Below are 16,273 nucleotides of genomic sequence, written 5' to 3'. Positions count from 1 at the left end.
TGCCCCGAAAATAATGATGTCTCAATTTAAATGGATCTTTGTATTTCACGATTGCCCAATATCTAATACTAGAGAAATTTATAAGATACAAAAAAATGCATAAAACAAAACAAGGAAAAGGAAAGCAGAAACCGGAACTAGGAACTAGGAACTAGGAAACGAGGAGACACCGAAGAGAGAGGCTAAACAACAGAGTCAGCTGTCTAAATATTACACATGCAACGCCAAGAGACACGCCGTACAAAATAATACAATTTGTAAGTGTGATGAAAACAAAAAACATATAAGCCTTAAAGAAAGGCCAAATAATAATACGAAATGGGCACGGAAAAAGGCAGGCCGAAAACAAAAACAACAATAACAAAAAATGCGTACAAAGTTCATTGACTTTGCTTTACACCAGCAGCCGGAAGAGAGTGCCAGTGGAAAAGAGAGAACGATTGAAGAGAACTGAGCTCAAAGAGAAACGGCTCACGTGGAACTCTCTTTTACTCGGCGGACCATACTATGACTAACGCAAACGAGACGGGGCGAGAGAGAGAGCCAGCACATGACGTGACCCCAAACAACAACAACAGCAACAAGTACAAGCGTACGTGCGAAAATATACGAACGAAGCGAGCGCATGACAAAAGCGAAAAAAGACAAAGAAAAAATAGCAACGCAAAAAAAATGTAAAAAAGTAGTCAAGATGAACAACAAACTACACATATGTTGACAAAAAAAGCGAAAAACCAAAAACCGAAATGAGCACAAAAGGCAAAAGAAAACAAAATACAGAAATTCAAAACACAGTGGACCTCTTTGGGCACATAAATTATTATTATAACACAATTTCTCCCCCGCATTTCATTTTTCACCCTATTTAGGACATATGTATGTAATTCTATTTCATTTCTATACATATTTATTTCAATTTCAATTCGATCTGATTTGTTTTTTCCAATATGTATGCAATGCATCTTTGAGATGGCATCAATTGAACGGCTAACATCTAATTTAAACTTTGATATACATTTTGAACCCATTATTTTCACTGTATTTTTGACGTTGCAAATTTTGTTTCCGATAGTCAAGGCAACAAAAACAAAGAGAGGCAAAAACAAAAACGCAGCATGACAATTTAGCACATGCCAATTGGACAGCGAAGCCAGCGTCGACGCTGACGTCGCAGCTAGCAGCGAGCTAAAAATATAACAGAACCTGCTGCTTGCCACGCTTGCAACCTGTGCCAAAATGAGAGCGCAGGAGAGAGAAAGAGAGACAAAGAGCACCGTGCTGTTGTTGTCTTTTGGGGTTTGTATTTAATTTTAACTTTTTTTGGTACAGTGCACGCCCACGCAAAATGCAGTCGACGTCGCAAACAAGGTCAAAACAAGTTTAAATGCAGCAAAAGCAAATGGAGAAAGAGAGCAGAGACGGTTTCGTTTGGTAAAGGCGACCAAAGTGTCTGCTTCGAATTATGATCAAGTGGCTGTTGTTTACTTTTAAATATCTCGTTATAAATATTAGTTTACATTCCTTAGGTGTCTGGTTCGTGTTCTATGTGAAAGAACTCTTTATCTATATTTGTGTGTATGTATGCATGTACACAAGTTTATTAAGGGTTATCGCCTGCGATCGACCATTTGACTACACCTTCCTTCTATAATCAATCAAGTTCAAAATTGAGCAACGTTATCTGCGATATTTTTATCACCAATATTTCAATTATTTGCATACACACGTGCAAGCAAAGTGCCATTTAGCAACGCACTAGAGCTAAGAAAGCGACTAAGCTAGTGCGATTTTTCTCGACACTATTTCCTTTTCCGTTTGGAAACTTTTGTCGCCTGACGAGAGAGCCCAACAACAGTTAACAGCGGACCTAAGCAGCTGATGGCGTTGCACCAGAGAAGAGTGTTAGACGATGCTCGCACAGCAGTGGGCAGAAAAGTAGTAACAGTTTGGGTGAATGTGATGTGATGTTAATAATGAGTGATAAGAATTGGTCGTTTGAGACTTTGCTTTGGTAAGTCGGAATTTTCTCCACCAATTGTTGTCCAATTAGTTTTTCAAATGAAAAGGCCTGAAGCAGCAATTTTAAGACAAAGTGTCCACTTGGGTAAAACTCCGACTTGAGTTCTGGGATTCATGAAGGGTCGGTCGGGCTTGTGGGTATGGATGTCGTGGGTCATAGGTCAAAATGGAGAGACTTACCCGAGACGTGGGGGCGACCTTCGCTGTGTCCATTGGCAACTCCGGCGGCGCTATACTCGTAATCGTGGGCAGCGGCTGCGGCGGCTAATTGACTGCGCGGACTGCTGTGACCGTTGCTCAGACCGTTCCCGTTCGCATTGACGGTAACGTTGGAGTTGGCGCTCGCGTTACCGACGCCGACGGTACCGTTGCCATTTCCGTTCGTGAACGGTGGCGTTGCAATAATCCCGTTACTGCTACTGCTGCTATTTCTATTGTGCTGGCTGCTATTGTTGTTGTTGATAATGGAGTGGCTCTTGCAGTGCACCGACTGCTGCTGCTGTTGGGGCAGTGCCACGCCCACGCCCAGGGCGCTACCGCCGCCGCCTCCCGCCTGCGGGAGCTTCTCATGCTGCTCGAGAAATTGAGCCGCCTGGAGGAGCGCCCTAATGCCCCCGATCCCTGACATAGCATACACAAACTACCGCACTCCTCTTCTCGCTCACACACACACACACAGACGCACACGAGCACTCACGCACGGGACAAGGACGAACGCGTAAAACAATAAATATATATATTTTGGAGAAAAAACCCCAAAATTCTTACACCACAACGGAAAAGGACGATGGCGACGAGTACACGCGAGAGAGCAGGATAGCGGGAGGAGCTTTAAGTTGCGACACGTTTACAGTTATTGTTGAAATAGTTGTTGAATTGGTGTTGAGAATTGGTTCAGTTCTTTTTTTTTGTATAAATTTTGGTTGAATCTTTCGTATTTGTTTTTGCTTAAATGATTGTTAAAAGTTCTTGAAAGTGGTTTTGGTTTCAAATATTGTTTACAAAATTGTTTGTTAAAAGTGGTTGCTGATTGTGGTTTGTTTTGTTGCTTCGAAGTTGGTGAGTTTTTTTTTGCCGCTTTAGATGTTGATTGTTCGGTGGTTCTAGCTTTCTGTTGCTTATGATTTGGGCGTTTTGTTTCAAGTTGATTTGGCTGGAATGACAAAAAGTCACAGTGGCTGTTAGTTTTCTCTACAGGCTACGTACTCGTAAATAATACTATCTTTTTTTTAACCTAACCAGATGCTTATCGATTTCAATACCGCCTAATTGGAAGGAAAATTACACGTATTTCGAAAACCTGATACTAATATTATTTAGCACGCAACGTCACACACAAAAAGGTCACAAAATCGGGCAATAAATAAGGTTGGTTGACATCTACAGTTGGTAACAAGTTCAAATTGGTCGACTCCAAGCCCACTTAGTTTATTTGTATCTTCTTGCCACTCTGCTACCAGCTGAGCGGCGCTGCCAACGTCGACGTCAGCAGCTGTTGCGTTTGCGCTAATTGTGCACAGCTGCGTGGCAACAATACAGACAAAAACACCAAACAAAACACCGAACAAAATAGCAAATAAAAAGAGAGAATGAGAGAGAGAGAGAGGGATGGAGAGAGCCCCAACCAACAAGTTGCAGTCAACAGAAACGGAATTGCTATTGAGGGGAATAAACGAGAGCCACAGGAACAGAGTGCTCTCCCTAGGGTGGACCAGTAAAGCGTATATTATTTGCCACAAAATTTTAAACGAATTCTGGACTATGAACAAATGCACAAAAAGATTCTGACTCATATTAAATGTCCAAATTGGATCAACATAGCTGAGTTTTCACCGTAGATGGCGAGATAAAATAATGTAGTAATGAAACAAAAAAAAATGAAAGATTGGCGCGTGCGCGCAGGCATCTTCTCCTCCCTCTCCGACTCCTTCACCCGGTCCCTTTTCCTTTCCCCATCCCTTAACCCCTCTTTTTCATTTCCCATTTTTCATCTTTCGTCAGCTGCTGCTTTTCCATGTGCGCGTACGTGTGTGTGTGTGTGTGTGTGGGGCATTCAACTGAGCGGCGAAAAACATTAAGAGAAAATAATGTTGCATTGTGCTTATTGTTGTTGTCATAATTTTGATAAAAGGTCAAGGGTCGCGCGTGCGAAAGAGAACGATATAGGGCATTGCAGCCGGCTTTATTGCATTTTAGCCTTTGCAGCTGCTCTCTCTTCCGAACTCCCCATCAATGTGTCTCTCTCCCTCTGAAGAGAGAAACGCATAGAAAATGCTATAATTGGAGAGAGCTTCGCGACATGACCGAAAGACCTGCGAATGACGCTGCCTTGACATTAGCGCGCTTTAAATGGCCGAACCACCGAACCCCCCACCCTCCTCCACACACACACCCTCCGTTAACCACCCACTCAAATTCACACCCCTCATTATTTCGATAAGCCAAATATATCCACTAATAGAGATACATATTTTGGGCATCCAATGCCTACAATCCACTATCTAGACATAAAATAATCGCCATCCAATTGATTATTTTCACTTTTTTTTAATGAAATATAAAAAATTAGCACCTGGTGTTTTTTTTATATATATTTTAAAGACTCAAATAGAACTATTGTAATATATATTAAGTCAATTGTTTGGTTTAGCGCGGGTGACATTGCTCATTGTCAACTGAGACAAGAGCAAAAACAAGAGCCGTGGAGAGAGCGAGGATGAGACATGGCGGAGAAAGCCTGTGGCGCGTGGCAAATTCTATTAAATATTCAAATCGAAATCGCTTTAAGCGTCCCGAAAAACGAACAGGGAAAAAATCGCAGTAATTGACTGCGACACCCACGCAACCTCACACTGCACGTACAACTTATTCGTGAATTCGAGAACCCAAAGAATATATATGTACGTACGGACGTATGTATGTGTGTGTACATATACATAACACACGCATCATATATGAGGTATATTGTACCTGAAACCGAAAACAGAAAACCACCCAAAAACAGGAGAACAGGAGAATAATTCCACCCCAGGGTTCGCAGTTTGAGGGCCAAGGGTCGTCATCGTATTTTCGAAAATGCCTCATAGGGTATAGGCCCATTGTCAGGCTTTCTTCGCCAGCTTTCTTGGCCTGCGTGTGAAAGGAACCAAGGACAGTAGAGCCTAGCTAACACGAATTAGCAAAGGGTGGATGGAAATCAAAGAATATTTTCTATATTTCAATTCTTGCAACCAAAAGGTAAACTTATCTTGCAATGTTAGGAACAAACCAGAAGCTGTTGCATGTATTTATGCGATAGTATCTCGAACTGCCTTGGCTGGGAAATTGCGATTCTTAGCACCGGAAGGTCCATTTTATTGAGGTACTTCTGTGCGCGTAAGAATCGAAACGGAATGTGCGGAAATCAAAGGGAAACCTTTGTGGGACAAAACCGGAACAGGACTCGAAAGAGGGGTTGTTGCACACACAAGAGGTGATTGAGATTCCCCATCCAATAATCACATTAAACACACTACTGAAACTCAAAAGTCAAAATGCAAAAAGTTGATAGGGAAAAGGGCAGAATAAGCGAACGATTTAATGGAACATTTTGCGGTTGATTTGACCTAAGCTAAGAGAGATCTGTAATCTGAGAAAAAGGTTTCGGGAAACTCAATCCTTTTTGGGCAATTTCGGGAAAGGATACCTGACCTGATGATTAATCTTAACATTTTTTACTCGAAATTAAAAAATATACATATATATGTGTATAAAAAGGGGCCTTGTTTTAAACAATGCACTCAAGGCAAACAACAAATAAATTGTACAGACGGAAACTACAAAATAAAATGAAATAAAAGCTCTCTGCGAAAAACAGGCAAAAGAAAGTAGAATCCAAAAGAAGGAAGCAACAGACAACAATAACAACAAAAAGTTCTTGCTTCCCCGTGATTTTGAAAGCTCTCTTTCCTTGGGGTTTTCCTCTCTTTCACTGATTGCTCTCCCTCCCACTCTACGCACTTTCTTTGCATTTCCTTTGCGCTGACGGTTTTCGTCATGTGTTTTTGTTGCTAATTTTGAAATGAAGAGTGATGAAGCGTGCAAAAAATGAAGAAAAAATTCGTTTTTGCCCGTTTAAAAATAGAAAACGAAAATCACTCGCGTTTGCAAATTATTTCCCTTAGTTTTCTTTCATTTTCTGTAACATTTAATAGATTTATTTTTCAAAACTCAAATTCAGTATATAGTCACTGTTGTTCATTGCATTTTGGTCAAGTAAGAATAAAAATCCAATAAGAAAACATTGAGGGTGGTGATGTATTCTAGATTTACGATGGCGTATTAAACGAATGCATCATTTCTTGTTGTCCATGAAAAATAAATTTTTTTAAACTTATTTTTAAATTTAACTCAACACCCACACACACGCACGATTAAATAATAAAGCTGACACTTATCACGAATACCCATACAATATTATTATTTAATGTGTTTTTTCTTGTATTTCCAAATACTTTTATATCTTTTGGTATGCACAAACTTGGTTGACAACTTAAAAAAAATACGCGTACTTTTTGTATATTTTTTTTTTAATAACTATTTAAGTTTTTTGAACTGACGCAACTTTCAGAGTGTGACGTCTGCGGCGACGGCGACGCGCACCCTACGGCAAAAAAACGTAAAATGAAATGGGATGAACGGAACGCAAAGCGAACGACTGAAAATGCCAAGGCAGCAGAAGAGAGCGCAAGAGTGGAACGGCGTAAGAGCGCCCAAAGAGAGCCACAAATGATTGACTACGATTGTGTGTGTGGGCGAATGGCGTGCCTAGTGGGACAGCAGAAAAAAGCACGCGCTCCACTGTAAAATTCTTCTTGTTTTTGTTATTTATGTGTGCATGGCAGATGGCTTGGAGAAAAAATAAATAAAACACAAAAGCGAAAGAAAACCCCACCCTCTCTCTGTATCACACACACTCTCGAAAAGGGCACATGCTAAAACAAAGCCAAAGCAAAACATCAAAAATAAAAAGCTGAAGAACGGGTCTCTCAGCTAAACAAAAAGTACACACTTGCGAACTATCTATGTATATAAACTACACAAAAAGAAAACAGTATTCGGTATGACAAGGCGAGCCTAGGTTTAAAATTAAATTTAATCTACGTACGGGCAATATCGGTTGCATATAAACAAAAACAAACAAACAGACACTCTGTAAGGCGATAACAACAAAAAACTACTTCAGAACGCAAAGCAAATGGGAGCAAATTAAAAAGACACAAAAACAACAAAGCCAAATTAAGTTGAGCGAATGAAAAAACTAACAGTTGACCAAATGCACGAAAATATAAGAACAAAGACAGCGGGGTAAATCTATGCAACAATAATGGAAAAGTCTTTAAAACCATATAAATAAAAACAAAATTCAAAGACAAAAAATAGCACAGCAACAAAACGTTCACCATGAAATACCGAGACAAAGCAAATGAAAGAAAAACAACACACGCACACTAGCAGAAAACTTTTCGTTTTGCACTTTAAACCTAAATATTACGCTCACTATTTACCGTTAGAATTATTAACCACTCTGCTGCTGCTGCTTCTCTTCTTGTTCTTGTTTCTGCTTCTTCGTTTGTGGTTGCACTTAAACGTGAAAAAAAAGTAAAGGCAAGCTAAGGTTTCTTTTGTAAATTTTTCTAGCTTTTTTTCTTGTATATAACTTCTGTTTCGGTTTCGGATTCGGATTCTTGTGTTTTTTTGTATTTCTTAATTCTCGTATCTTATTTATTGTTTCTTGTGATCCTACCCGACGAATGCAATGACAGAAGCAAACTAAATGCTGCCGCCGTTCAATTTTAACTTTAACTTTGCCAGCTCGATTGCGCTGCCTCTGCCGCGGTCGGTGCCGGCGTCGCAGTCGCATCATTCGCAAGGCGTACGAGTGCAGCCATAAGAGAGCTGGACGGGCGAGAGAAAAGACTCAAAGAGAGCGCCGTAAAGAGAGCGCACGTGACGCGTTGCAAATATAGCATCGGTCAGTCAAATAGCAACACAAAACGAAAATTTTGTTTTCTAATGCCCGTCTTGAACTAAACTTTAGAGTTCTTTCTTTCATTTCATCTTGAAATGGTTTACATTATAGATACTGCTGTGTTGGAAAATAGGATATGTTACCATTCGCTACATATTTAGGTGACCATAACTGTCGACCAGTTGGTGCTGTTGTGTCTGTTTGTCCGTTTGTTGATGTTGCTCTTCATGCGCTTGTGCATAGCGAAACAGGAAGATAGTAACAATAATAACAGCAGCGCAGTGTAATTGTCACTTCTGTCAATTCAGCTTTTTTCCCGTCAGATCTGGCTCTTTTTTTTAAATCAAATTGCGGGGGCAGATAAAAATGAAAATATTTTCACGTAGCACATACAAATATCGAAGGAGTTACATACATAAATATTCGAACTTTATCATATAAACTTGCAGATATATTTTTTGAAAAAAAAATGGAAACACTATTAGTCCAAGCAAAGATACCCAAGAACTTTAGAGTGAACCAACAAACGAAATAATAATAATTAATTATTGGCACTTGTATATGTACATATGTATCATTGTTGTTGGGATCACCCTAAGATGCTGCAAAGGCTCTCTTCTTCTTCTTCTTCTGCGCTCGCCTGGGCTCCACATTCTCTTTCGTATTCTCATTTAGATTGTCATTCGCATTTGCTGCTGTTGCTGCGTCATTGTTTCGTCCACGGCAACTTTTCCGCTGCTTCCTACCCCCATCTGCACACCGCTCCCGCTCTATCCGCCCCTGCACCAACACCATCTCTGTCGCAGTCGACGTCGCTGCCACTGTAAATGCATCGTTTCATGCACATATGTATGTAAGCAGATATACGGTGGACATTGCCTAAAAGCAAATCTACATGTGGGTCAAAAAATAAGTTCTTAAAGTTAACTACAGCTTTGATCGGAATATGGTTCTGTAGCTCTGAGCTGCGTGTACTAAGTTTGATCCTGGACAGCGTTGCTTGCCGCACTCTAGCCCGTTATCCGGTACATTCTCTTCTTTCCCAGCTCATCGCGATGTGTGTGTACTGTAGTTTCGTTTGCTACCAAACTGTTTGCTCGCTCACGTTGCTCTCGGTGGTGGTGTTGCTGATGTTGCTGGTGTGTTTTGTTGGGACTTTTGTTATTGTTATGATGCGTCGACGTCGGCGATTTCGAAACGTGCTGGCATTTGTGTGGAACGGAACTTGTTTTGATCTGCATGGCCAAGCTCTTGCTGTCCAAAAAAGCTGGGCCCCGGGCAAAAGTTGCAGCGTGCCACAGCAGCAACATCGCCCAGCAAACTGTTTGTTTTCATAATTTCCATTCTGGAAGAGGCTGTGCATTTGGGTAGCATGTTGGGTGAGGGGCGGTGAGGGGCGGGACAGCAACAATGTTGCCCTCGCAGCAACAACTCAACAATTGCCGAGGGTTCATTGTACTTTTTTGGATCTCTGTGTTTGCCTCCAGTCCCGCCCATTTCCCTCCTCCCTTGTTCATCAGCCCTTCCTGTGCCATTGCTTTATCATCTGCGCTTTGTTTTAGCTTTTGGTCAGCACGCATTTCTAGGTCAAAATTTACAATTTCGGATTTTGTTTTTCTTTCCAGCCCTCGGGAAGGAACATTAAAAAAAAAACTGTTTTCGGAATATCATTAGAATTTTAAGTGCTTAATTAATTGTTGAATCTTTTTAACCCCAAAACTTTTTGCAAGCTAGTCATATAAAGTGTAAAGTGCTTGAAAACTTTTTAAAACCAAAAATTTCAAAACGCACCACTCCGTAACCCACCACACCGAAACCTACTACCACCAAACTGGTCCCAGGAATTGCTAAACGACATTAAGAGTCTACATTTATAGACTGCAGAATCTCAGAAGAGTCCTTCAGCTTACATTTTTTGTATGCACATGCACATTGTATGTTTTTCTAGGCATTTAGAAAAACACCAATATTTTTAAACTATAATTGATGACACTCCAGAAGAACTCTTCTTGTTATCGTTTGGACTAGGACAAAAAAAGAGTACAAAAACTTGTTTTGCTCGCTCCAAATCTTTTCCTTAAGAACTTCTTCGGGAATTCTTCTCAACCCTCTTGAATTCTTCTCCCCGTCCTCAGCAATTCTGCTGGTGCCTCTTGTTTCCTTTGGAAGCTACGAAGAGGCTAACAAAAAGGAAGGCGCAAAGGGACATAAACAACGGAGACCTGAAGACGGGAAGGGGCAGGTGCAATGCAAAAAAGAAAAAGTTCAAAGTGCATGACGTCGCGAAACGGAAATCAAGTCCAAAGAGGAAGAGGTGGAGAGAAAGGCAAGACAAGCTCTAATTGGAGTTCGATACGCACACAAATGTACTGGCGGCAAGAAGAAGCAGAGGAAAAAGCAGCGTGGGCGATTTGACGAAGGGAGAGCGAGCTTGCAGAAAACCGGGTGAGCAGAGAAATAGAGCGAGAGAGCCAGCCTTAACAGGATGACGAAAGAGAGCGTAAAACGAAAGGAAAATGCGACGCAAAAAAATAAGGCGCAGGTGCGATGCCAGGATGTCAAAATGTTTGTGTGTGTGTGCGTGAGCAGGAGAAGGTGGGGAAAAATCAGAGCAGCACCAACGAAATTCGACATTAAAAAGGAATTTGAATGGATATTTTGATAAGCCCTTTGAAATTAATAATAAACAATACCTTCAACAATACCTTTGCTTATGTTATGAATGATTCTCATTGTTTCCTTAGAAATTCAAATCGTAACTATCATTGAACAAATTCGGGGTTATAAGTTATAAGGCAATGGCCTTAAAGAGAAAGTTTGATCATATTCGAGTTGTTTTTAAATCAGTATAAAGGGTATCAGGAGAATTGGAGAGCAAAAACAAGCTGCAAGTGGAAAAAACCGGAAGACAATCGGTCAAAAGCGACGGCGCAGCAAGCGAAGAGAGCCAAGGGAAGCGCCAAGCAGCACGAAAACCGGGCTGAAAGGAGTGAAAGAGAAGGCGAGAAAACAAGTGAATGAAAACCGAAGAGTCGGACTAATGAAAACAACAATAACAGTGCAACAATTTGTTACCGCAACATGTTGATACAAAGAGAAGCAGAGAGTGAGGAGAGAACGAGAAAGAGAGAGGAAGCTGTCCTGGGCATCCTTCATTCACATTCACGACTAACACGACTTTGGCTCCCAGCTTTCCCACCACCCCCCCTCTCAACCCTTCAGCAGCTCATAAAGTTGCAATTAAAGCCAAAAATGTAAGAATAATGTAAGCAAGCCCAAAATAAAATGTACGTGGCTTACATTATAAGTTAAATAAGTGTATTTGGTTAGTGTACATAAAACTGATTTTACTATATGGGAAATTTGTAGGTTTTTAAGATTGCTTTAATTTCGCTAGTATTATTTTGAACACAACTGTACACAAAGATTAAGCCGAACTTCATAGCCCCTGCTACATTATACCCTCCTTACCTCTTAACCCTTCCTTGTGTGTCATTGCAACCAGAGAGCGCATTAGAAAAGCCATCTATTTGCATTTGTCGCCTGGGCCAAGGGCTCATTAATCGACTTTTGGCTAGGGGATGTGGAATGCGAGAGGGATCTAGATGGTGCAACATGCACGTGTTTGTGGCACCACCCACATATGTGGTCAGAAGGCAATTAGGGACGTTACAAGTGGAGATGAGCTTATTCGGCTACAATAACGCCATATTGCAGTATTAAAGAGAAATTGAAGGGCTCATAATCGCTTTCTAACCAATTCAATAAAAAGGTGTATAAGTTAGAAATGAATTTCAATGCGAGTCTAAACCAAACAGGTTTCATCTTTTTAACAAACATTTTCTCAACTAAAACAAGCAACTTTAGCTAGCTTATAAAAAATAAGAAGGAAACAAAATTTAGTGTTTCGACCCCAGCAATCACGTCAATCCCCTCGTCATCCCCTTCAATACCTTTATGTAAGCCTAACTAACTTGAACAAAAAATGAAAAGAGCCCACGAAAAGCGTTCGGTTGGCAACAAATCACACAAAAATGCGTGCCAAAAAGTGTTTTACTAAAAAAAAATAAATAAGGTGTGCGGCTGTACAACGTGGCGTATGAGTAATGCAACCCTCCTCTCTCTTTTTTGCCCTTTCCTTTCTGTAGCGCCCATGTATATATGTATGTACATATGCCCGTATGCCTGTATGTATGTATAAAACCCAACAAATGCAGGCAAAACAAGTGACGGGTTACGATGCAAGTGTTTTTACTTCTGGCATTCCAGAAAATTTCAATTATTAAACAAAAAGCAAGAGTACACAAAAAAGAAAAGGGTGGAAGACTAGAGTGACAGACAGGTAGCCCAAAGCGTAAGAAAAACCCTTATACCCTTTTGAAACGGGTAGCCAAATAGTTAAGAAGTCTATTTTTAAGATTTGTGATGATTCTTCTATTAATACCTTAATACATTTTGTGCTATTCGGTTTTTCAGCTGCAACTTAGTTAAAGTAAGCCGCATAGCCAAATGACTCTCTGTTTTAAATAAAAAAGAAGGGTATTCGGAAAATCAGCTTACCCAATAACTGCAACTGCAAAAGGCGAAAATAAAGCGAGAAGAGTCGTCTTTAAATTGGCTGCTCTTCTGCTTCTTCTTTATCTTCCGACAGCTGTAATGCGGAAAAGAGACGGCGAATGAGCAAGTGCACATGAAATATTTACAAGTGAAAACAAACAAAAACAAAAAAACAGGAGTAACCAAACACTTTTGATAACCCCAAAGGCGACAGCTGGTTGCAAGTCGCAACCCACCTCTTCATGCTGCAAAAAAAGAAGGCAAACGAAATCTAAATTGAAGGAAGCCAACAAAGCAGCCCAAAAAAAAAAGCGGAAACCCCGCAAATCCTGCCTGAACGAAATACTTCAACAAAGAGGGGAGCGTCAAGGGGTTAGACATCAATCAGATGGGAGAGAGCTTCGTAATCGCGCCATAAATCAAAAGAAACGCGAAATTTCCAAAGAGCTGCTCGATTTAATCTTAAACTTACTGCACAAAAGATAAGATATAAAGTATCTCTAATTAGCTCCCATATATGTACACATGTATGTGAAACAAGGGTGAAAATGTTGCGTATTAAATATGTTTCAATTCGGGATTGAGAATTTTCATTTTTTCATTTTCCCGGAGATTATTCGCTCGCAAAAAACCTTCAAATTGTTCCTACAATGCGACGACTTTTCAATTGAATGCAACGAATATCGCATGAACTTGACAGGTCAACTTATTCGCCCTCTCTCTCTCTCTCTCTTTCCGTCTCGCTCTGGCCCAGTGCGTCGGTGCATTAGTGTGTGTGAGTGCAGTTTTCGAGACTATATATAGCCGCTTGATTGACGGACTGACTGACTGATTGCCCAGCCACTAAGCCCTGACTCTGACTCTCCTGACTTTGATTATATGGGCTTGCCCCATCATCAATGTCTGATTGTTGTTGCTCACGTGTTGTTGTGCTTTCGGTACTATGCGGGCCTACGGCACAGTGGTCCCGACTGCCCCAAAATGACTGCGATTTAAATACAGCAAGCATGTACATACATATGTACGTCTTCATATGCATATCAAAACTAAATATACATATCTGATTGCTTGACATTAGTTAGTATGGTTCTTAGCATGAGTAATTTTCTGGCGAATCACATGATTTCGTTCCATTGTACTTGTTATTTAGCTGTTGTTACGTTCACCATTTACATTGCACACCAGCGCACACTGGCGAATGCAATCGGCCTTTGGCTGTGTGCGTGTTTGGACATGTTTGCTGCACATGGAAAGTAAACGATGAAGAGCAATACGGAGAATCGGAGAGCGACAGCGTGCAGCGGAGAACGTTGCGGAGGCAACGATATGCAACTTTTATGCCACATTTCATGCATAATTTTCGCTTTGCTTTATGCATTTAAGCCCCCAGCACACCTCCCCCCCCCCCCCCCCCCCCTCCACTTTTATTTCATTTCATAGTAACGCCCCTGCATGTTTGCCACCCCCTTAATTTGAGTGCGACATTTAACATTGAAAACGAACGTTGACATAAATGCAATCAGCACGCGCTGAATGCGAGCAAGAGATAGAAAATGGAGAAGAGCGAGAGATATGAAGAGTCGGTGGGTGGGGCGCAGGGGCGGCAACAACTTGGCTCGATGATTTCGGTTTCGTTTTTCGCCTTTCCACGTCATTCCGACTTCGACTGCAATTCAGCACACACGATTATTTTCGAATCATCGAAAGTAAGGCACTGAATTAAACTAGGAAAAGTTATCTCAGCTCTCGTTATCATCGATACAACGAGGGGAGGGGGTTTATGAGAAGAGCAGTCTTAACTTAATTAAATTCCGGTTAAAAATAGCAAAAGTCTTCTGTGGAAAATATAAAAAGCCGATGCGGTCTTCATGCTGCGCTTCTGCTCTTCTTGTTGTTGTCTTCTTGAAACCTCTTATTCTGGTTCTGCTGCTCTTGCTTTTTTCCTCGTAGTGCATTTGCATGCATAAATCAATCAAGCTGAGTGTTTGCACACATATACATATATGTATGTGTGTGTGCGTGTTGCTAAAAAGAAAAAAAGGGCGCCCATTTCGCCCTGCTTTCCGAACCCTTTGCACTCTGACCCGAGTGACAAAAGCGCTCGAGTGTAAAATGCAGCGCCCACTTTTCGGTTGGCCAAGTGAACCGACGTCTGATGTCGATGACGATGGTTTTTCTGGGCTCTGTCACATGGGCAAACAAGAAAGAGGCAAGCCGAAGCGTAGATACCCTTGCAGTAATCTATTTATATACATACATATATGACTATGAAGACTTTTGGGATGGTTTCATTACATAGGTGGCTTTAAAAGTGAGAGACTAGTTTGTCGATCAAGAATTTAAAAAGTATTTACACAACGTGTTTTTTTTCAATTAGTTGATAATTCTCTAACTTTCTTAACATCTCTAACTTCTAATTGTAAAATGCGATATAATTTTTTTTTTGCGGTTGCTCAAGATCTTAACTCCCTCATGCTTTTTTTGCCCTGTTTTTTAACATTTTTTTTTTTAGCAAGACGTGAGCAAACACTTTTCTCTCTCTCAGGCTGTTCTTGTTGTTTTGTTTTTATCAACATTATCAAGTATCTTCGTTTTTTCCATTTTCCCCACAAGGTGAACATGTGTGTGTGTGTGTGTGTGTAATCAGAGTGCCGCACTCTAATTAGCAGCAAACAAATTTCCAAAGTGGCGAATTCTGGGAGGGGGTGTGTGCCAAAGAGGGTTAATTGGGGATGAGGGGTTGCAATTTGTGCTGTTTTCAACTTTTCACTTTTAAAACGCCGTCTCGGCCGCTGCTTCTTCTTTCCGGGTACATGATATGGCAGGGTAAAGCAAAAGTCGTTCGGCTTCGTAAGCCGATACAAAAACGGATTGAATTCGGCGAGTTCGTCAGCAGTACGGATAACCTTTGATCGATGCAAAAAGCAATTTGCTTGTTGGTGGAATGAAAGTGGCTTAGGGTTACATATATGCCATATCTTACGGATAGATTTAATCACTAAAAATTGCACATTTTAATATTATAATATCAAAAATGTATTTGTGCAGTCCACTTTGGATTTTCCCAAACAGAATGCACTGGCCTTTAGCTTCAGCTGATCCACGCACACCAATGTCAGAGTGCAAATACACACACACAAGCAAAACAAAGCAGACTTATCAGGCGAAAAAAAGATAAAGATAAAGGGAATCAATGAGCGGGAGAGCGAGAGAGAAAGAGAGATTAAGAGCTGAATGAGGGCGTATTTTTCCTTCTCCTTCAGCCTCTTCTTCCTCGCAGTCTTCATCTTTAGCCTGTTCTTTCTTTTGATTTTATTTTATTTTTTTTTGTTTTTCATGCATTTTTATTTATTTTCTTTAAAGGCGGAAGCATAATCAGCAAATGTGTCTTAGATGCTGTTGTTGCAGTTGTTTTTGTTCGCGGTGATAAGACAGCAAAAACAACAGAGAGTGGGGATTACGATGGCAAAAAAGGAGGAGAGGGCCGTTGAGAATCTTTTCATGCTCTCGTATTTTCCCATTTTTCCTTTCAGACTTTCAGGGCCAAAAGAGTGAAACAGGAGGAGCTCTATAAAGAGTAAGGTATATGTATATACTACATAATCTAATAAGTTTAGTATGGAAATACATTAATCTTAAACATAAATTATTTCATAAAATGATTATTACCTATTACTTAAAATACAC

The 16,273-nt window shown here is 40.6% G+C and overlaps 1 protein-coding gene across 11 annotated transcripts in view; it reads right to left on the bottom strand.

The window, feature by feature from the left end:
• Positions 1-16,273, bottom strand: part of LOC6739966 (uncharacterized protein DDB_G0271670) — a 29,863-nt gene that overhangs the window by 5,656 nt on the left and 7,934 nt on the right. For 3 of the 11 annotated variants that reach the window (XM_016181027.3, XM_016181025.3, XM_039297957.2), the window contains exons 1-2: positions 7,566-7,879; positions 2,200-3,172 (exon numbers count right to left, since the gene is read on the bottom strand). In XM_016181027.3, the coding sequence (XP_016037989.1) occupies positions 2,200-2,647 (448 nt within the window). In that variant the 5' untranslated portion in view covers positions 2,648-3,172; positions 7,566-7,879. Of the gene's footprint in view, positions 1-2,199; positions 3,173-6,569; positions 6,655-7,565; positions 7,882-12,589; positions 12,681-16,273 lie in introns of those variants that run through there. The other 8 variants (XM_016181032.3, XM_039297958.2, XM_016181028.3 and 5 more) reach the window with 7 other exon arrangements.

This window comes from Drosophila simulans, chromosome X (genome assembly GCF_016746395.2).
Source record: "Drosophila simulans strain w501 chromosome X, Prin_Dsim_3.1, whole genome shotgun sequence".
Taxonomy (NCBI): Eukaryota; Metazoa; Arthropoda; class Insecta; order Diptera; family Drosophilidae; genus Drosophila; species Drosophila simulans.
The sequence above is the reverse complement of the archived record's forward strand: the minus strand, read 5'-3'. Positions and strand labels throughout refer to the sequence as shown.